The 22,373-nt window shown below is 39.7% G+C and overlaps 1 protein-coding gene across 2 annotated transcripts in view; it reads right to left on the reverse strand.

Moving 5' to 3' along the window:
• The window catches only part of RABGAP1 (RAB GTPase activating protein 1), a gene marked incomplete at both ends in the record, with an annotated part of 118,092 nt that extends 101,941 nt beyond the window's left edge, over positions 1-16,151 (reverse strand). For both annotated transcript variants that reach the window (XM_084238283.1, XM_084238282.1), the window contains one exon: positions 16,002-16,151. In XM_084238283.1, coding sequence (XP_084094409.1) covers positions 16,002-16,151 — 150 coding nt within the window. The remainder of the gene's footprint in view (positions 1-16,001) is intronic.
• Between the last annotated feature and the right edge of the window lie 6,222 nt (positions 16,152-22,373).

Here is a 22,373-nt window from a genome sequence, read left to right on the forward strand (position 1 = left end):
TAAATAAATCTTTAAAAAAAAAAAAAAGAGTCCTACACCAGGAATTAGGTAGAAAAACACAGGTGATCTAATTTATGTAAAGCTCTCAGACTCTGATGTACATCAAGACAGTTCATGAAGAAAAATGTGATTTTTATAATTATGTGTATCATATAAAGCTTTTCTTTATTAAAGGCCCTAACGGAAGCATTATTCTCGCCAAGAAGCCTCCCTGATGACTCTCCCAAGCTGAGATAGGTTTCCAGCCATTCTATTTACATCACCCTTTGTTAATCTCCATTGTGGCATTTAACTACGCTGCTGTTGAAAATTAAATATGGCCATAAAATCTCTACGAAGGAGTAGTGGCAGAAGTGACACCATGCACTTCCAATGCTCAGCCTTAAAGAGGTCTTCTCATTCCACATATGTCCCAAGACCACCATGCTGTGCAGAAGCCTAAGATGAAAGACCAGTGTCAAGGCTAATTTATTTTCTTGCTGTGACTGTAAGCAAATTATTTTTTCTCAAGTCTATCCTTTCAGTTAGGATATAGCCCTAGAGGGTGCTTTACAAAGAAACCTTAGTTCCAATATCTCATTCTGTTAAACCCAAGCTTTTATTTCTTACCCAATTTAGCTACTGAATCCTAAGTTCATGGTTTGATAAAGAATAGCAAATTTCCCCACTGCAGTCCCAATGATGTCTCATATGTATAGTTCTGGCTTTCAATTCCCTTGGCTTTTGTTTCTTGGAAATTTTCTTTACTTTCTTGTGAATATAGCCATGTAATTAAAAGGGTGTTTATTATATTTCATCCAGCTTTCCTAAGTATTTTATGTTGGGCTATTTTTAGGTTTTCTAGGTCATATTTCCAAAAATGGGAGTCCTTATCCTCAGTGCCTGAAACAGCACATGACAGATTTGTAGCTGACAAATGACTATTAAACAAAACACTCAATTGGGATTTTTGCCGTGGAACAATGACAGATTTAGAAATGTATTTTCTAAATCCAATAAAATTTTAAAATCTACTAGTGGCTGAGAAAACTAAGTTTCAAAAAGAAGATTGAGCATCACTGAGCCAGACATTTCCTGTGATGACAGTTAACTTCATTCTTCACTTACCAGTTCTATATATATACTGAACAGACATACTATATACATGTACTGAAATTACATGGAAATACACAAAGAAAAACATTTTCAATTTGCAGAACCTGGTGCTTAATTTCATCGTCTACAGAAGAGAAGTACCTTTCTGGTAAACAAGATGAGAGAGCAAGAAATTTATCTGAAGGAGCCTTGCATACACTTCCCATAAATGGTTCCTCAAACTAGAAACAGGAAAAATAAGTCAAATGGTACTGCAAAAATTAACAAGAAAAATTTCAACTGGAAGAAATCCAAAAGAAGACAAGACTGACCTATCTGCATCTATACTCATTTACACTATCTTCCTTCCCATTGTTCCTAGGCTGACCCCTCCACTTATGCAGTGGAAACCCTTCTCTCTCATCCAAAGACTGTTCCTTTGTGCTAATAAAGCCCTTTGCTGAGTATTTTTTATCAGCATATAAATATCTGAAATTCTTCCCTGGCATCCATATCACCCTTCAGTTTCCACCTTTTCTGCTCATTTTTAGCAACACGTCCTGAAACACTGTTTCAAGAAACCAATATTTATTGCCACTTTATCCCTATCTCCCATTTACTATCCAACCCACACCAGTCTCTCATCTCTGAGAACAAAAATACACTCTTCTTCAGAGTTACCATCTAATTCAATCTCTGAGCCAAGTCAAACATAACTGGTTTCCCACACTTTCTTGAAACACTCACTTCCTTTGTCTTCCAAGGTACCCCAATCTCCTGGTTTTCTCTACATTTATTATTTCTTCTTGGTCTGCTCTGCTGGCTTCTCTTCATCCCAATCTCTAAATGCTGACCTATTGGAAGGGCCAATTCTTATCACTCATCACTCATTCAGTATCTACACTTTAATCTCAGTTCTGAATATTCAACTACTGTTCAAGTCAACCACAATCTCTTGAGCATCAATCATCCACATTGTAGTGCAACAACGAGGCGGAGGGCTGGGGGGTGGGAGGGGGTGGTGGAGAGGGGGGATGCAGGGGGCAGGCAGGCCTCCTAATCCCTAACAAGATATTTACTCTCTCTGGGCTCTCTCTGACGTCATCTCATGGTCCTGACTCTCTGTAGCCACTCGTCCTCTTGTAGCTGTTCTCCATGGCCATCTCACTGCCCCTGTTCACTCAGCGTCCAGGCTCAGGTGTGCACATTTACGCATGCCTACACTACACTCCAGGTGTCCACAATCAGGCATGCATGCCCCGCACCCACTCTCTCAAGTGCCTCCCACATTCAAGGTGATAACCAGAGGCTAGCAGAGCAAAACCTCGACCAATCTTCAGTTACTTTACACACATCCAACTAACTACCTGACATCTAGAAATGGACCTGTAATAGTCACCTCCATTTTAAGATGTCCTAAAAAGGACCTCTGATTCACCTGCCCCTGCCTCAATCCTTTTTCTTTCCCATCCCAGTAAATGGCACTACCATATTCCTAATAGCTCAGTCCAAAATTTAGGACTCATTGTTTACTTCTCTCTGCCTCAAATCCCACATCTAATGTGCAAGCACAAGGCAGGCTCACCATGGATTCAGGCAGATGGCTAAAGGAGTGTTCCAGAGTCTTCAGTGGATTTTTCAGGCATTAATGCTCTCAGGGAACCAGGTACACAGGCACACCACGCAGGCAAGGGCTATGCAGGGGGGGCTGGCAGGTAGGCAACCGAGCCTCCCAGCCCCCCAAGAATCTTTGCACTTGCTTTCTCTGGGCTCTCTGGCGTTCTCTCGTGGTTTCACCTCTTGAGTAGTCACGTGTGCTCTCTTGGCTGTTCTCCAGTGGCTGTCCTCTGAGTAACGCTGCCCTTATACGCCTGGCCTCCAGGCTCAGGTGTGCATATTTACGCATGCCCACACCCATACCATGGCCACAATCAGGCACATGCTCCCAATTGCCTTCTGCATTAACACCATCAAGGCTACAGGTGATAGCCAGAGGCTAGAAGTGCAAAAAGCCTGACCAATTCACTTACCCTGCATGTGCCCACTCTAATATGGTCAGTTCTACATTGAAAATATACACTAAATCAGAGCATATTCACCCTCTAGTCCCAGCCAACATTCTCCCTTTCATGTCTAGATAGCTTCCCATCTGCTCTTCTTGCTACCAATCTTGCTACTTTACTGTAAATTCTCCACAGAGCAGCCAAACATAATTCATATACAATTCACCCATTTAAAGAGCAAAGGTAATGATTTTGAGCATATTCACAGACATATGCAAGTATCAACAGTCAATTTTAGGATATTTTCCTTACATCAAAAGGAAACACCACACCCTCTTAGGTATCAACTTCCTATTCCCCTATTACCTACAGTTCTAAACAACCATGAAATTGCTGCCTGCAAAGATATGACCATTCTAGATATTTCATACTAATGGAGTCAAGTAATTTGTAGTCTTTTGTGTTTTGCACTTCAATTAACAGTCAAGGTCCATCTATGTTGTAGCTTACATCAGTACTTTATTCCTTTTTATGACCAAATACTGTTCCATTACACAATGAAGTTTATAGATACTTTACTCATTTAGCAGCTGATAAACATTTAGCTCTTTACATACCCTAGGTACAGGTACCTTAAAATTTGCAAATATTGGGCCTCCCCTGGTGGCGCAGCAGTTGAGCGCTGGGCTGCGAGGCTGCCCACAGCCTCTGCAGCGCCGGTTCGTTCACACACACTCAAAAAAAATTGCAAATATTTTCTCTTCTTCACTGGACTGTCTTTACACTTGGTTGATAGTATTCTTTGAAGCAAAAGATTTTAAAGTTGCTGCAGTCCAATTTTGTCTGTTTTTGTTGTTTCTGCTGCTTATGCTTTCAGTATAAGAATCCACTGCTAAATCTGAAGTCATGATAATTTACATTTTCTTCTATGAGTTTTATATTTTTAACTCTTAGTCTGATGCATTTTGAGCTACCTTTTGTTTATGGTATAAGAGTATAAAGTTCATTCTTTCCAATGTAGCCACCCAGCCATCTCAGCATAATAGGTTGGAAAAAATCCATCTCCAATTAGTATGACTTAAGTCAGCTGACCACAGAAACAGGGTTCTACATCTCAACTCTCAAATGTATTAGTGATCTATATGCATACCATATGTATCACATGTCTTGATTGTAATTGTTTTATAAGCTTTGAAATTGCAAAGTCTGAGTCCTTCAACTAGATTATTTGGATATTCAGGATTCTGTGCAATCCCCTATGAATCAGTCTGAATGACAATCTCTACAAAGATATTATCTGGGATTCTGACAAGGATTGTGCTGAATGTGATTTAAGGAACACAGCCATATCAACAATAAATTTTCTAATGCAGGAGCATTATTGTCCACCTATTTCTAGCTTTAATTTCCTTCATCAATTTTTTTCAGAGTTCAGAGTAAAACATTTGCACTAAAAAAACCCCTGAGAATTTAATTCTTTTTAGTGCTGTAACAATGTTTTCATTAAGATTCATTGCAAAGGTATAAGAAGGAAGTTGATTTCTTGTATTTAGACCATGTACAATGATCCTGCAATCTTGATGAACCTAAGAATTACCGTTTAGTCGATTTCTTAGGATTTTTCTGTATATAAGATCATGCCATGTGCAAACAGCACCTTCTTTCCAATCTGGATTCCACCTGGAGTTTTGCATGCCTAACTGCTCTGGTAATAATCTCCAGCACAATGCTGAACAGGCATAGGACTCAAAACTCTGAAATCAACTGGAAAGAGTTCACTGGTCCATTCACGCGCCGGGCACCATATTCAAAAGGGAAACCCCGGCTGCTTCATGCAGATCTGATGTGCACCGAGGTCAAGGCAGGTCCATGGGCAGGTGGGCTCATGGGGGCTATAGCCAGAGCTGGCCTAGAAGGGGGTCAATGCTCCTCCCAGTAGTCCCCAACCAGGGATGGGGGCTGTAAGCCACCACCACAGCACCCCACTCAAGTGGCAGGGCCCCATTTTCAACTTACAGTAAGTATGGGATCCTTGAGCCTGAACTTAAAGGAAATCAATTCTTTCATCAGCAAGCTGATGTAAGCTGTGGGCTTTTCACAGATGCTACTTATCAGGAGGAGGAAGTTCCATTCTATTCAGTTTGAATTGTTTTCTTGTTAACTTTTATGAAGAGATGTTGGATTTTATAAAATACTTCTATGTGTACTGAAATAATCAGGTGGTTTTAGTTTTTAATTCCATTGATATGGCATATTACAAAAATATATGTTGCTGAATTAAGTTGGCCAGCACTTTGATGATTACATTTGTGTCCACATTTATAAGAGATATAGGTTTGTCGTTTTTGTGTTACGTCTTTGTCTAACTCTCGCATCAGAATGGTAATACCTCTTAAAATGAGTGAGGAATTATCTCTTTTATTATTTGGGAGAGTTTGTGAAGAACTGATAATGTTATTTTAATATCTAGTAGATTCAGCAATGATACTATCTAGTCCTGGCAGTCCTCTGTCGGCGTATTTTTTTTTTAAAGATTTATTTATTTATTTATATAAGAACCAGGGTACAGGCCAGATTCGCTGGAGGGCGAGAGGATTCACCAGAGACAGAGCGGGGAACAGAACAGGCAGACCCACGAAATACACTGCTGAGGGGAGCAGCCGCGCAATAGGAGAGGTCTGCTGTGCCATGTGGGACCCTTGCCGGCTGACCGGGATCAAACCAGAGCTGCAGAGGTTGCGGACAGCTTCACAGTGTTGCACTCAACCGCCTGAGCCACCAGGGGAGGCCCCTTTGTTGGCATATTTTTGATAACTAATTCAGTCTCTTGTTTCCATGTATCTATTCATGCTATCTTATCAGTTGGTGTTTTTCTGGAGACTTATCCATTTCATCCAAGTTATTTAATTTACTGGCATAATACTGTTCATAGTAATCCTTTAACAATCCTTTTATTTACGTAAGTTTGGTAATAATTACCCCCTCATTTCTGATTTTAGTAATTTCTTTCTTCTCTCTTCTCCATCAATCTAGTTATGAATTTTATTTTTTTCAAGGAGCCAGTTTGTAGTTTCATTGATTTTCTGGGTTTTTTTTTTTTTTTTTTTTACTGTTTCATTAATTTCTGCTCTAATCCTTTTTTCCCCTTACTTCTTTATCCAACCTCTAAGGTGGAGGATTGTTACTGATTTGAATTCTTTTTTAATAGAGGAATTTAAAGGTAGAAATTTTTCCTGTAGATATTACTTAAACTATATTCCATAAATTTTGGTATGCTGTAATCTTCATTTTCATCTCAAAGTATTTTCTAATTTCTCTTTTAAATCTCTGACCCATAGGTTATTTAATAATACATTGTTTCAGGGCCTCCCCTTGTGACACAGGTGGTTGAGCGCAGCACTGTGAAGCTGTCAGCAGCCTCTGCAGCGCAGGTTTGATCCCTGCTGGCCGGCGAGATAACCATATGGCATGGCAGACCTCTCCTGTTTCGCCTGCTGCTCCCCTCAGCAGCGTATTTCATCAGTCTGCCTGTTCTGTTCCGCACTCTGTCTGTGGTGAATTCTCTCACCCTCCACTCCCACACACCTGGCCTGTACCCTAGTTCTTTTATGCATGAATAAATCTTTTTAAAAATATATTGTTTCAATCCATGTTCTAATTTTCCAGTTGTACATCTATTATAAATTTCTAGTTTCATGCCATTGTGGTTGGGAAATTACTGTAGATGCACCTGGGAAAAATGTATATTCCATTATTGGGGAGTGTTTTATAGATGTTAGGCCAACATGGTTTTTTTTGTTTTTTAGATTTATTTCTTATACAAGAACCAGGCTACAGGCCAGATGCGCGGGAGGGTGAGAGGATTCACCAGAGGCAGAGCGGGGAACAGAACAGGCAGACTGACGAAATACACTGCTGAGGGGAGCAGCGAGTGAGACAGGAGAGGTCTGCTCGCCATGTGGGTTGCTCCGCAGCCTGCAGCGATCAAACCGGCACTGCAGAGGCTGCAGACAGCCCCACAGCGCTGCGCTCAACCGCCACCAGGGAAGCCCTGCTTAGCTTTTCTATCCATTATTGAAAGTGGGTTTTTAGTCTCCAACAATTACAGTTGAATAGTAGATTTCTCTTCATTTCTGTCCCTTTTTTGCTTCATATGTTTTGAAGATCCTTTATTAGGTATATAATCTTCCTGATTCTTTGAAGATTATACAATGTCCATTTCATCTCACTGAAATGTTTTTTCAACCAAAAAATTCTTTTTTTTTTTGGTTTTAAAGTCTATTTTGTCTGATATACTCCAATTTACTTGTTGTTGTGTTTGCACATATTTTCCCATCTCTTTACTTTAAATCTTGTATCACTGCATCTAAAGTATATCTACAATAGAAAGCATACAGTTGGATCATGTTTATCTATCCAGTGCTGACTGTTTCCATTTGCATGTTGCAAGATTTTCTATCTATTCACATTGAATCTATGTGTGTCGTTAAAGGTAAAATGAGTCTTGGGCCTCCCTTGGGGAGGGGTGGGGGGTGGGGGGTGGAACGCAACCTATGAAGCTGTCCCCTGCCTCTGCAACATGAATTCGATCCCCCCCAGCCGCCATGCCTCTGGCCATTGCCCCAGCTCTTGTATGGATAGATGAATCTTTAAAAAATAAATAAATAAATGAGTCTTTTGTAGGGCCTTATTTTTAATCCTTCAGACATCCTAGGTCATTTGAAATTTTTAAGTCATTTACATTTAAAATAATTATTGATAGGTAAAGGCCAAATACTAACATCATGTTGTAAGTCGTTTTCTGACTATTTTGTAGTTTCTCTGTTCCTATCTTCCTCTCTTGCTGTCTTTCCTTGTGAACTGATGACTTTCCACAATGGTATGCTTTGGTTCTCTTCATTTTATCTTTTCTGTATCCTAGGTTTTTGCTTTGTGGTTACCATAAGGCTGACATGTAACATCTTCATCTGTAAGAGCATAGCTCGTATTGGTAACAGTTTAACTTCAATCACATACAAAAACTTTACTCTCTACACATTTTATATTTTTGTTTTGCTTTGTTTTTACTAGCAGGTGAAACATCTTCAGTTATCTTTAAAATCACAAAAGACACAACATTCTTCATATAAAATTATTAGCACAGATACCCATAATTTCTAAAAAATGATTATATACATGTTTCCTACAGGAAAAATGCTTCCATTTAATGGTGCCAGTCAGGTTGTTTGGGATAAACTTATATTTGAACTGATTGCTAAAATATTCTATCACTCTGCATCTTTTGGTTCAAAGTACAGATTATTGTCATCAGTAAATGTTCTTGCATTCTCACATATTTTATAGAATGCATATAGACTAGTTCATAACTTACTTTTCCATTGTCTCATCAGTCTTGCTATTGTTCCAGGTTGAGCAGGCTGTGTCTTTCTCCACAGCCTTTCTTCAAGGCATTCCAGTAATGGAGACACACCATAAACATCATAAACTGTAAGCTCCAAGTATTTACCAACAATTTTAATGGAACATTCTTTGTAGTTAGATCTTGTGCTGCAGGAAGTGTCTCTCATTAAAGCATGCAGACATGTTTACTCAGTACATTCAACCTGCACTCCATAAACTCAGACACATCTCTCTCCAAGTAGGAGCTGATTGAGAACAGGCTCTTAAGAACACAGGTCTGTAGTCAAATAGTCAGCAGACAGTTTGGAAAATGCCGAGGGCCTTTATCCTCATAAGCATTCTAAAACCATATGGTCTCTGGCTATATTGTTGCACTGGTATCTGTGTCTTGCTTCCAATGAGACATACAAGATGAGACACAAAAATATTTCTGTCAAATACAAATCTAGAATGCAATAGTGCTGGTGCATGAAATTACACAATAGTCTAAGTCTTGCAATTGAGATACCATATGGTTGTCAACATGTAGACATTTTTGTTGCTGAACTGCTAGCTCTCTTCAATGCAATCCACACTGTACTGTACAGGTTTTTTATTTCAGAACTGTGGTAGATCCTTGTTTGATAGCTCTCATTCCATATTCTATTTCATGAATCCTCGGGGCTCCAAACACTGATGTCATTGTGATATTGGTTGCAAAACATGGTTCCAGTATGGGCTTGCCTGTAGTCCATCATAAAGTTGCAGATAAAGAAATGTTGCCAATTTGGTTTTGATGTCACAATCCATCTTTTTTAAACTGTGTATTCATTACAGCTATAGTTACTTTTAATAATTTTTACCCTTTAACAAGAGTCAATTAATCAATACACTATTGTTATGAGTATCCTGAATTTGGCTATATACTTAACTTTTCCAGTGTGTTTTATATTTTTTATGGGTTTTTTTTTTGGGGGGGGCAGGAGCAAATCATTTTGATGTTTTTTTTTTCCTTTTTTAACAAATACACTAGATCATCTTGCAATGCTGTCAGCAATTAATGCAATTCTGAGCCATACATCTGCACACTCTTTTGCAACTGGTCCTGTGATGGAAGGATCTTTCATGTGGTTTTTATTTTTTACTGTGACCCCAGTGTTATATTCAAAGTAAAATACTCTATCTTTTCGGGGCCTCCCCGGTAGCGCAGCGGTTGAGCGCTGGGTTGCGAAGCTGCCCGCGGCCTCTGCGGCGCCAGTTCAATCCCCGGCTGCTCCCCGGCCATTGGAGGAGGGTCCCGCATGGCGCGCAGACCTCTCCTGCCGCCCGCTGCTCCCCTCAGCAGTGTACTTCGGTCCTTCTTCCTGCTCTGCTCCCCGCTCTGGCTCTGGTGAATTCTCTCACCCTCTCGCGCTTCTGACTGTACCCAGTGCTTGTATAAACAAAACAAACAAACAAATAAATAAAACATGCCTCTATAAAAAAAAAAAAAAATTAAAAAAAAAAATACTCTATCTTTTCTTTGGTAAAATTTTCATTGTAAAAATTACACTACTGGGCCTCCCCGGTGGCACAGCGGTTGAGCGCTGGGTTGCAAAGCTGCCCGCGGCCTCTGCGGCGCCGGTTCAATCCCCGGCTGTTCCCCGGCCACCGGAGGAGGGTCCCACATGGCGCGCAGACCTCTCCTGCCGCCCGCTGCTCCCCTCAGCAGTGTACTTCGGTCCTTTTGCCTGCTCTGCTCCCCGCTCTGGCTCTGGTGAATTCTCTCACCCTCCCGTGCTTCTGACTGTACCCAGTGCTTGTATAAACAAACAAACAAATAAATAAATCTTTTAAAAAAAATTTACACAGCTGACGGTGTATTTCAGTCAGTCTGCCTGTTCCCTGCTCTGTCTCTGGTGAATCCTCTCACCACTACCCCCCACATACATCTGGCCTGTACCCCAGTTCTTATATGGATAAACAAATAAATCTTTCAAAAAATTACACTGCTGATGTACCTTCTTTGTCAGCTCTGGTTTGCCTTTCTTGACTACCACTGTGTCCCCCACACCAGCAACAGGATGTTTGTTCAGTCACCCTTGATACCCTTCACAGAAAGGATGTACAGATTTCTGGCTTCAGCGTTATCAGTACAGCTGATCAGAGCTCCCACTGGAAGACTCAAGAAAATCTGCAACTTTGCATCAGAGGAACCAGCATGTCCTCCTTTCCTTATCCTGAATGCTGGGCTGTTACTAACTCGCATTCTCTCTCTACAGGTTGAAGAACTCCTTTCAGAATTTCTTATATCATCTATTAATGATTAACACCCTCAGTTTTGTCCTAGGATTATCTCCCTTCTTTTCTGAAGGACATCACTTCTACCATCTTAATTACTGAAGGGCAGCTTTGCACAGTAAAATATTCTTCACTGGCATCTTTGTTCTTTTGGCATTTAGAACATATCCCACTCTCTATTAGCCTGCAAAGTTTCTCTTGAGAAATTGCTAATGGTCTTATGGTGCTTCCTTTGTAATATGGGTTTTTCTCTTGCAGCTTTAAAAATACTTTTAGACATTGACTGCAAAGTCCTACTCCAAGAGATTCTGATTCAGGAGACCTGGAGAAGATCCCCAGAATTCACATAGTTAACAAGTTCTCAGATAATGCTGATGCTGCTGGTCTAGGAACTATATTTTGAGAACCACTGGTTTAGATTATTTGCAACTTTCATACTAATACTTAGATGCTATGTTGCACTAATTACCTTAATTTTTCTTCATGAAAAACCAAGAGATTCCACAGAGTCAGATGTTAAAAGAACAAAATAGTAATAAAAAAATTGTATCTCTGAAAATAAAAAAAAAAAAATACTTTTAGACATTTTTATTATGTCTTGGAGAGGCTCACTTTGGGTTGAAATTTCAGGAGAACTTATAAGCTTTGTGAAGTTGTATGTCTGAATCTCTACCCAAATGCTGGAATTTCTCAATCATTATTTCTCCAAGTAACTTACCTATCCAGATCTTCATCTCTTTTTCTGTGCTTCAATAGATTGCTTACTTTACTGGCATGCCACAGTTAATGTAAGTTTTCACATTTTTCTTTTTTTTCTTTCATTATGCAACAAGATCATTTTAAGTCATTCATCTTCTACTTCACAAATTCTTTTTCCTGCTTGATCCAGTCTCCTGCTGATGATCTGTATCAAACTTGCTTTCCCTAGGTGGTAGTATTTAAGTGTGTGGTTTCTCCCAATTCCACAGAATCAGGCTGACTTTCTACATGTGCACATTAGCCAACTGTGAAGACTGGCTCTTACCACTCTTGCCCTTGTTTGTGCACACAGAGGCAGTTGCAGGGTAGTGCTGTGTTGGTTGAGGTCTGAGGGCCTAGGAGGTGCCCATGGGCAAGCTGAGGGACAGTCTGTACATGAGATGTCCTCAATGGCTTGTAGGATGGCCTCCTGAAGGAGTAGGATTCATGTCCCTTTGATATGTTCCGCTCCAAATCCTGGCTATTGTTCTCCCAGCGTGACTGTCCACCTTTAAGTCCTGCAGTTCACAACTCAGTACCTCTGGATGGGGTGAGAAAGACCTGGGCCTTTGGGGAGCATCCCACACAGTAAGAAAAGCCAAGCACTGAATCACATGCTCTCATTTTCCCCTGTGGGAGAAATCCCAGGTTGAGTACTCACTTAATAGTGAGTTATGCTGCCTTGAGGAAGAAGTGACATAGATAAAGTGAAACTATTCTTCTTATCATCTTCAATGGGTCAAATCTTGGATCTTTTTGCTCCGAAAGTGTGCTGGATCTTCTAGTTGCACTCTCAGACTTCCACAAAGGCACTCTAGTCCATAATCGATTCTAAATTCATTTTCTTTAGGGACAGGATGCTAGAAAACTGCCATTTCAATAACATCACTGCCCACTAAGTCATTCTTTTGCCAGCTGAAATTCACTGTTGAGCCCTTGGTGAACTTTTCCATTCAATTTTCCACTTTAGAATTTCCATTTGGTTCTTTTTTTTCCTTTTTTGTAATTACGTCTATCTCCTTAATGACAATCTCTATTTAATTTGACACTGTCATAATTTCCTTTATTTCTTTAAGCAGGATTTTATTTATTTATTTTTTAAAGATTTATTTATTTATGCATACAAGAGCTGGGGTACAGGCCAGAGATGCAGGGGGTGAGAGGATTCACCAGAGACAGAGCAGAGTGGGGAGCATAACAAGTAGACTGACCGAAATACACTGCTGAAGGGAGAAGTGGGAGAGACAGTAGAGGTCTGCCTCGCCATGTGGGGTGCCCCCTGGCCAGCCAGGGATCGAACTTGTGGTGCAGAGGCTGCAGATTGCTTCGTAGTACGGTGCTTAACCCTTTGCGCCACCAGGGAGGCCCTAAGCAGAATTTTAAAAAGTTCAATGAACATATATTAATAGTGGCTATTTTGACTAGTTTACTCATTAAATTCAACATGTCACTCTCAGAAGCAATATCTACTGCCTGCCCTTCTTATTTAATTTTTCTAGTGGTAACTAAGTATTTCAGATGATACATTATACCAACTGCTCTCCCCACTCTGGGATTTGTAATTTTTTTATGCTTGCTTGTTCTCTATTAAGCGGTAGTTTATTTCACTAGATTCTCTTCCCTCTTTTCCATAGTGTTAAACCTCTGATATTGTTCCTCTGGGAACTCAGATTTGGATTTGCCAACAGTCATTCTGGGATTAAAGTTTTGGCAGGGCACCCTGTATCTTTCACTCTAACCACACCTAACTGTTGTACTCTACTTATTATGGTTAATTGCTCTCTAGTTTATTCACAGTGCACTCAGGTCTAATCCTTTCACAGAATAAATCAATCAAATTAAGATTACTTTGAAGGGAATGTTCAGTGTTTGAAATTTGTTCTGATTCCAGCAAACCTACAGCGTCTTACCAGCAAACTTACCATGAAACCTGTATGTTCAAACCATCTACCAATTTCCTCCCAATTACCTTTCACCATCGCCTCCATTATTTTAGAGAGTCACCTTAGGTTTAAACTTTTCAGTGTTGTTGTAAATAAGGTTAGTTCTTTTGAGAAGAGATCAGATATTTTATAGCCTACCTCTCATTAGAGGTAGAATCTCTGAGTCATCACTATGAGGTTAGAATGCCTGTGTCTGAATGGCACCCCATCTTGAAAAGCTTAGCACTTCATAGGTATGGGAGGTGGTACCATACACTCAGGATTTCTTGGCTTGCCTCTACTGATGTGAAACTACTACCTCAAGTGCCAGAGTTAGAGCAAGGACAATCAGGCTCTTGATATTTTCAAGAGCACTGTATTCAAAGTAGAATCTCCATGCTAAAAGTAATGTGTGGGCAGGAAAAAGAAAGCCTCACCACACAGTCACACTTGGTCAGCAGAAGGTAGGTAGAGGCAGGATCAAACCTGCCATCCAGCTCTTTCCTGGACGACACCCTCTAAATGGGAATGAGGGCTAGGGGTGGGAGTAAGGGAGCACTGTCTTTTTGACTGTACCAATCTGGAATAGAGTGACCATCTTGCTCAGCTGGCAGAGAAGAGGGAGGAAATGAGTCTTCATTTAAATATCTAAATTACTAAATATAGGGCCTCCCCGGTGGCACAGCGGTTGAGTGCTGGGTTGCGAAGCTGCCCGCAGCCTCTGCAGTGCTAGTTTGATCCCTGGCTTCTCCCCGGTCACCGGAGGAGGGTCCACATGGCGCGGAGACCTCCCCTGCCGCCCGCTGCTCCCCTCAGCAGTGTACTTCGGTCCTTCTGCCTGCTCTGCTCCCCGCTCTGGCTCTGGTGAATTCTCTCACCCTCCCGTGCTTCTGACTGTACCCACTGCTTGTATAAATAAATAAATCTTAAAAAAAAAATAAAAATAAAAATAAATAAATTACTAAATATAAATCACTAAATTTAAATTACTAAAATTCACTTCCAAAATAATTATCTATATGTCCTTTAAAACATTTCCAGAGACCTAAAATGCTTGATTTTTTTGTAATTGTGCCCAGTTTTGCTGTCATGATGGAAAGTCTTATCAGCAATTTTTAAAATGCAAATTAGATCATATCTCCATTGAAAATTCTCTAAACAGTACCTTCACATTGCCCCCCCCCCCCCCCCCCGTGGCGCAAGGGGTTAAGCACCGCACTATGAAGCAATCCGCAGCCTCTGCAGCACGAGCTCTGCAGCACGAGTTCGATCCCCGGCCGGCCAGGGAGCAACCCACACGGCACAGCAGACCTCTCCTGACTCGCCCGCTGCTCTCCTCAGCAGCATATTTCAGTCAGTCTGCCTGTTCTGTTCCCCACTCTGTCTCTGGTGAATTCTCTCACCCCCCACACCTCTGGCCTGTACACCAGCTCTTGTATGCATAAATAAATAAATCTTTAAAAAAAAAAAAAGTACCTTCACATTTATAACAAAGTCCAAATTTCTACCAAGCCATCAAAATTGCACGTGGATTAGCCCTTACCCATCATTGGTTAAGCCCTTACCCATCATACTTGATACATGTATTCTACTTTTTTTTTTTCCACAACACCTAACTTTATGTAACATATTTACTTCATTTGCTTAAAGTCTGTATCCCATTAGAATAAAAGCTCTAGGAGGGTAGGGAGTTTTACCTGTCTTATTCACCACTGGATTCTTAATCTTTCAACAGTACTTGGCATACAGTCAATACTCAATAAAGAATTGGAGCCTCCCTGGTGGCGCAAGGGGTTAAGCACTGCACTATGAAGCAATCCGCAGCCTCTACAGCACGAGTCTGATCGCCGGCTAGCCAGAAAGAAACCCACATGGTGAAGCAGACCTCTCCTGTCTCGCCCACTGCTCCCCTCAGCAATGTATTCCGTCAGTTTGCCTGTTCTGTTCCCCACTCCATCTCTGGTGAATCCTCTCACCCCCTGCATCTCTGGCCTATACCCCAGCTCTTGTATGCATAAATAAATAAATCTTTAAAAAAAAAAAAGAATTGATATTTATAAACAAGAATTGAAACAGTTAAAAATCTACTTATATTTTTAAAAATATTAGCAGGTAATTTATTTTTCTTTATATCCACAAAGAACAAAACAATAACAGAGAATGGGAAAAGTATCTATCTATTTGAATGAGAAATAATAAACGAGAAGTAGTTAAAAGCTAGGTACTCAAAAAGTTCTGTCTCAAGAATCCTAAAACTCACTTTTAGAAAACCTACTTTTATTATACTACGTACACCAGACCCAAAAGAAATGATCGCCTCTAACTCAATGTGAAAGAGAAAACAATAGTAACATGACAAATGTTTAGAAATGACCACTACTACTTCGACAAGCAATAAGATTTAGAGACTAATAAAACTGAAAATTCCTTAATCGAATATAGATGTCACTATTATTTAGAGTAAATAAAAATCTTCAACACTGAAAAAGGAAGGATACTATTTCCATGTCCTCTTTCTCACTCCATGTACCTTCCTGTTAAGGCCAAGTTATAGAATGCGCTTAGCAAGGCTAAGCAAAAGAACTTAGTTGATGATGGAGTTTACCTTGAGTCCTGTTTTCTCGTCGTCACTTCCATTATTTGTAGATGGTGTCTCATCTCCTTGCCTGGAAACCAAGACAAAATCTTCACTATTAAGAGTAGACACTGAGTCTGAGGAGACACTGATTTTTCCAACAGAAGCCTTGTCATCCATGACTCAAGAATGAAGCTCAACTCATGAATGATTAAATATTTTAAAAATGCCTGAAAAACAAAAACCATAAAGATACTCATATAGAATGTCTGCCAGGTATTCAATTATGTTCTTAATTCTTACAAAACACATTTGGAAAAACAAAAAAATTCCTTCCAACTATATTCCTAAGACTATCACCACTTACATTTTAGGCAAATTCTATGTAATAAGGGAATCTGATGTTATTTGGGGTGAAGATATTTCAGATTCAAAAAAATAAACAAAACATATTTCCTTAAGAATAACTCAGCCTACCTACGTGATTTCTTTGGCATATGTTGTGACTATTCTTGGCCTCTAAAAATAATTAAGTACTCAACTTTTGTTTGCAATCTTTTAATTTGTAAAGCTGTACACATAAATGAAATTGAAAGCCTTAGGATATTAACTAAGGTTTAACTAAAATTATCGATTCTTAAACTGAAAATACTAACAGCATGTTTTTTACTAAAGAAAATTTCACAGTAACTCCAAAAAGAAGTTCAAAGGAGGGCAGCATAAATCCTAAAGCTGGAAAGTCCCTTAAAAACTCAATCTTCCCATCCCATAGCTTCTTAGAGCTCAACTGCAACATTACCAATAAGAGTTTTGTGCCAAAAATTCCCGGCAAGAAGTATAAAAATGTGTCACTTATAAAAAGCCATTCAATTATCTATTGACTGCTGGAATCAAACCCCAACTTATCTTACCATTTAAAAAACTGGTTCTGTATACTTTGTGGCAATGTTCCCATTTGGTTGCCACAACAGCAACAGAACAAACAATATATTATACTGGCAGAGCTTTAACTAATTAACAAAAGTAGCTCTAGCTCTGTGCTCATTTTGTACCTCAAAGGGGTAAAGCTCTCAGTTTAATCTCTCCAATTAAGCAGCCTTGATCTATGCTTTGGGGTTTTAATTGAATATATATTTATTGAGCATACACTCAATAGTGCCAAGCACTATTTTCTCCTCAAAAGTTCTCATCTGAAGACCGGGCAGCAGGATTTACACAATCCCTGAACATTATAGTTGAAAGAAACTTAAAGGCATCATTACTGATAATCACATAAGGAAATGGCAACCCCAGAGAAGTAAGGTCACTTAACTAGGCCTACTTATGGCACAAACCCTGAACTGCTTTCTATCTAATTTCCATGCTGAAAGGCTATCACAGCGCTACAATTCACAGGACTAAATCTAAATGCATCGTATAGCAAATGCACACAAATGTACTTTAAAAAACTTAAAAAAAAATGGAATCACTTTTTATTGAGGCAAGAGTTTACAACACTATATATGATTTAAGGGTACAGGTTCACACCTCTTCAGATATATGTTACCACATCCACCATCAAAGCACCAATTGTCCTCTACCATACGGCCCCCTCCCGCTTTGGTAGCCTCAATTCTGCAATCAGATGTCTGGGCTTGTTTCTGTAAATTTTTTTGGAAGTTTTGCTTCATCTATTCCATGAATGCTGTCTATAGTACAAAGAACAGAACATGGCCAGCAACAGAAATCAGATTCTTGCCCTAACGGAGCTTACAGTTTAGTAGAGAACAGAGGCAAATGAAACAAGTTGATAAAAATAGGTTGATTTAGGATAAAGAAAAGTAAGGAGAGGGGCAATCTTCAACATGGAGAGTTAAGAAAAATATCAGAGGAGGTAATGTCTTTGTTGAGAATGTACACCTAAGTAGTTCCAGGTTGATACCTCCTAAGACCCTCTTTCTAAGCGGTTTACTGGCTTCTGTCCCCCATCAACTCCAACTCACCACTCATGGTCTACCCTCCATTTTCTTGTAGGCTTCTGTCTACCTGCCTGGTGTCACCCCAGAGTCAAATGAATTGACTGACTTATTTTTATTTCCATAGCATTTTACATTTTTTATAGTATCTATGGTTGTATTACATGTTGATGGTGAGAACTTCCTAATTTAATCCACACTGATCTATTTCATAGATGAGGAAACTGTGGTTTAGAGAAATGTTATAATTTATTAATGATACTGATTTTAACTGGGTAGAGGCAAAGCTAGAAACTGAACCCAGTTATCTGTGATTCCAGAGGCCATGCTCCTTCCATTAGATTATAAAGCCTTTCCAATGCCACTATTTGGGGTCTTGTCCCCCAAACACTCAACATTGGGCAAAGGAGTATTCATATTTAAGAATCTGTACTTTCAGAGCTTACTCCTTTTCTCCACCTTCTATAAAGTGATGAAAAGAAGAACAGTGGCAGGCCTGGGAAAGCCCTCTAGAGCTATGATGTAGTCACTGACAGCTTCCTATAATCCTCTGGACTCAGGAAGAATATACGCTGGTATCTACACTATGAAACTGGGAAGATTTGGCAGGCTCAAAGTTCAATTTAATTTCTTTGAGGGGGCGATAAGAAAATGCACTTTATAAGATAGTGCAGTTTGTTTTGGCACCTGAAAGTAACTGAATCACTCAGTGGGTATGAGGTTTACCAAAACACTAAGCAGTACAGGGAAAGTTATATAAGACGACTCCCCTTCGCTGTCCTACATGGGCAGATGGGAAGGGGGGAGTCCATGAGCTCCATGGGCTCTGGATAAGACTAACCCTTCTCTGGCCTTCACATTAAAAGGAAATGTCTAGGTAGTGTATTAGCAAAATCCTGTCATATTCACAATCTCTGAGGTTTCATTTTAATTCCATCAGTTACACAAGAAGCCCCGATTCTAACTCCTTATCTGTCAGACTGTAATTCTAATTCTCATACAGTACAAACTTCTGCCCCCCAAATCCCTCTTTCTGCCTTTCTCCATACCAACTATCACCATTAGACACACTTTACATTTTAATCCTTTAAGCATCACATTAGCTAGAACCTAAGCACCCCAAGGGCAGAGACTTTTTTTGCCTGTTTTATTAAATGCTGAATCACTTTACCTGGAAGAATGTCTGCTACATAGTAGGTGCTCAAATATTTGCGAAATAAATGAGACAAGTGAAAATGGAAATGAACACGAGCCACCCAATGAATAGGTAAATCCATATGGACTGACAAGTCATATCTGTGATGTGACTCAATTAGAAGTTGGGAAAAGCCCAAATTAGAACACTGGTTCTGCTTCTTATTAGTGTGAGTTTGGTCGCTTTGAGCCTCAGTTTCAGTAAGTGAAATGGTATATTATTTACCTCCTAGAGCTACTACAAAAATTACTAAGAGGATAAATAACACATGGAAAACTCAGCAATGCACATAGATGCTGTAAATTCACAGTAGTTAGTTTTTCAAAATCTTTCAATTTTAAAAGAATTAACAAATATCAACTGATGTAGATAATAAAATTTAGGAAATGCAGTATTAGGGCAAAATACATAGCTTTCCTAATTCCACATTCTAATTTGCTTATATCTACATAAATGCAAAGGAATACTTGGAATAAAAAAATGATTACCTTTTTATAATAAACTCTTATATAGTAATGTATCTATAGCATACGTTATTTAACTCATTTTATCATCCTAACAGTTCTATATAGTAAAGGATTTTCACTGCATTTTAAGTAACACATATATGAACTCCCTGGCATCTGGGAGGCATTAAGAGTTTGTCCCCTTTTATGCAAGTGACAAGCTGAGACCCTTATAACATGTTCAGTTATGAACAGAGCCAGATTGATGAGTTTAAGTTCCTTCTGTACAATCCCTTTAATAAGTCACTTTACCTTTTTTTTTTTTTTAATATTTATTTATCTTTGCATACAAGAACTGGGGTATAGGCCAGAGGTGGGGGCAGGGGGGTTTGAGAGGATTCACCAGAGACAGAGTAGGGAGCTGAACAGGCAGATCTACTGAAATACACTGCTAAGGGGATCAGCAGGAGTGACAGGAGTGGTCTGCTGCTCCATATGTGGGTCAGCTCCCTGGCCAGAGATCACACTCAGACCACACTCAGACCACAGGTGATAGTGTGATAGTCCTGAGACTTAACCTGTAGGCCATCAGTTAGGCTCTAATAAATCACTTTAAATGATCAAGTATGGTATTTATGTACCTCTACATTGTACCCAAAGTTAGATCATGATATGTATTTTTTCATGTTGTATTTTTTATTGCACCTATTCTTTCGTTACTTTTACCCTTAATAACACAAAAAAATCAGTAGAGTATTATTGAAAAATGGTTTCATATCGAAACTGTTAACTGTTCATTTTTGCCCCCAAGTCACTCCTCTGAGCCATAAGTGACAATTTTATGCACCATGAACTTCTGCAAAGACCACAGGAAATAATGCACCTCAGTCTTGCTGAATGAAGATTCCTTTTTTCATTTTTAACCTACTGTTAAACACTCTAGACCCAGCTAATGGAGAGTGAAATAGAGGACTGCTGATCACAAAGGCTCTTTTGACGGTTATTTCAAAAGCAGTCATTTCTGGATGATCCATGTTTACACTTTAAAAACTTTTATTTTAGGGGCCTCCCTCCCTGGTGACTCAAGGGATTTAGTCACAGCACTACTAAGCTATCCTCAGCCACTGCAGCACAAGTTCCATCCCGTGCCAGGGAGATAACAAACATGGCGCAGCAGACCTCTCCCGTCTTACCCACTGCTGTGTATTTCAAGTCATTCTGCCTGTTCTGTTCCCCACTCTGTCTTTTTTTTTTAATTTATTTATACAAGAACCGGGGTACAGGCCAGATGCGCGGGAGGGTGAGAGAAATCAGAGGGGGAACAGAACAGGCAGACTGATGAAGTACACTGCTGAGGGGAGCAGCGGGCGAGACAGGAGAGGTCTGCTGCGCCATGTGGGACCCTCACTGGCTGCCGGCGGACAGCTTCACAGCGCTGCACTCAACTGCCTGCGCCACTAGGGGGGGCCTTCCCCAATCTGTCTTAGGTAAATCCTCTCACCCCCCCTCCCATGCCTTGGGCCTGTACCCCAGTTCTTGTATTCATACATAAAGAAATCTTAAAAAAATTAAACTTTTATTTTTGGACAGATATTTCTATTGTTTCTAGGTACTTACATTCGGAGCAGTAACATAAACAGTGAACTTGCAGTGGCGTGAATTTGCTAAAATGCAATTAGAAGCAAAAATCATCTCCCAATTAAGTGACCTACTTAGCTTGATTAAAAAAACTGAACTTGACATGCTTCAGAGAAATAAAATGGCCAGTTATGAGTCATTAGTCCAGGGTTCAAGCTCATTTTCTAGGTTTTCCTGAAGTTTTTCCTGAAAGTGGTATTAACTGCCTCCACCTGTAACACTTCAATGGGAATCCCCACTCTCACTGAGCAGACACGCTCAAAATTCTGACTCCTCTACCTCTCACCAACTCTCACTGAACCGCCTTTAAAAATGAACAACAGAAACTTTCAAAACCAAAAAGTTCTTTTCCGTTCTCATCTTGTACTAACTGAAGTAAACGAAAATGCTTACTTTTTCCTTATTTTGAAACTCGATGTTTTTGTTTCAATTTTCTACTTCTGACTGCCTTTTTTTCTGCTGTCATTTTGCTTCCTTTTCTTCTGTCCATTTTAAAAGTTCCATCCTGTCCCATTCTTTTTCCATACTTCTCTGCTATCTCTTTGAGCTCATGTGGTTATGACTTTCTATTGTATGCTGATGATACTGTTGCCTCGTCTTTCCTGCCTCATTTCATGGGGATATTTATGTTTTCTATTCAGTATTGTGTCTGACACAGGCCAGGAACTAGGCATAGAGTTATGGTAAGCAATAATAGGTATGCTTTACCTTTGACAAGCTTACAATGGTAGAAAAAATAGACAGGTAAACAAGCAGTTACAACAGCATGGTGCTTGGTATAAGAGAGCTAAGAGAAGGGTGTTATGAGACTACACAAGCGGGCTGTGCTGTCTGTGGCCCTTGGCCATTTCACAATTGATTCCATGTTAAAAACAGATACATCTCCCATCACATAAACATATTCATTCTGGCAGGTTCCCTATTCAAGTTAGAAATGTAAAAAAAAAACAAAAACAAAAACAAAAAACAAACCTGACTCATTTTCTCATTCTCCCTTGGAACGCTTAATGGATTATAGTTCTAAAACATACCCATGTCACTACACTACCCTTTATGTCACTGACTCGTGAGAACTTCATTCTCTTTCAACTTAGCTACAACATGTGTCACCCTATCCAAATTAATTCTGGCCCATTGATTATTGAGGCCCCATTAATTTCTAAAATTC

This window comes from Talpa europaea (genome assembly GCF_964194135.1).
Source record: "Talpa europaea genome assembly, chromosome: 7".
In the NCBI taxonomy this organism is placed as follows: Eukaryota; Metazoa; Chordata; class Mammalia; order Eulipotyphla; family Talpidae; genus Talpa; species Talpa europaea.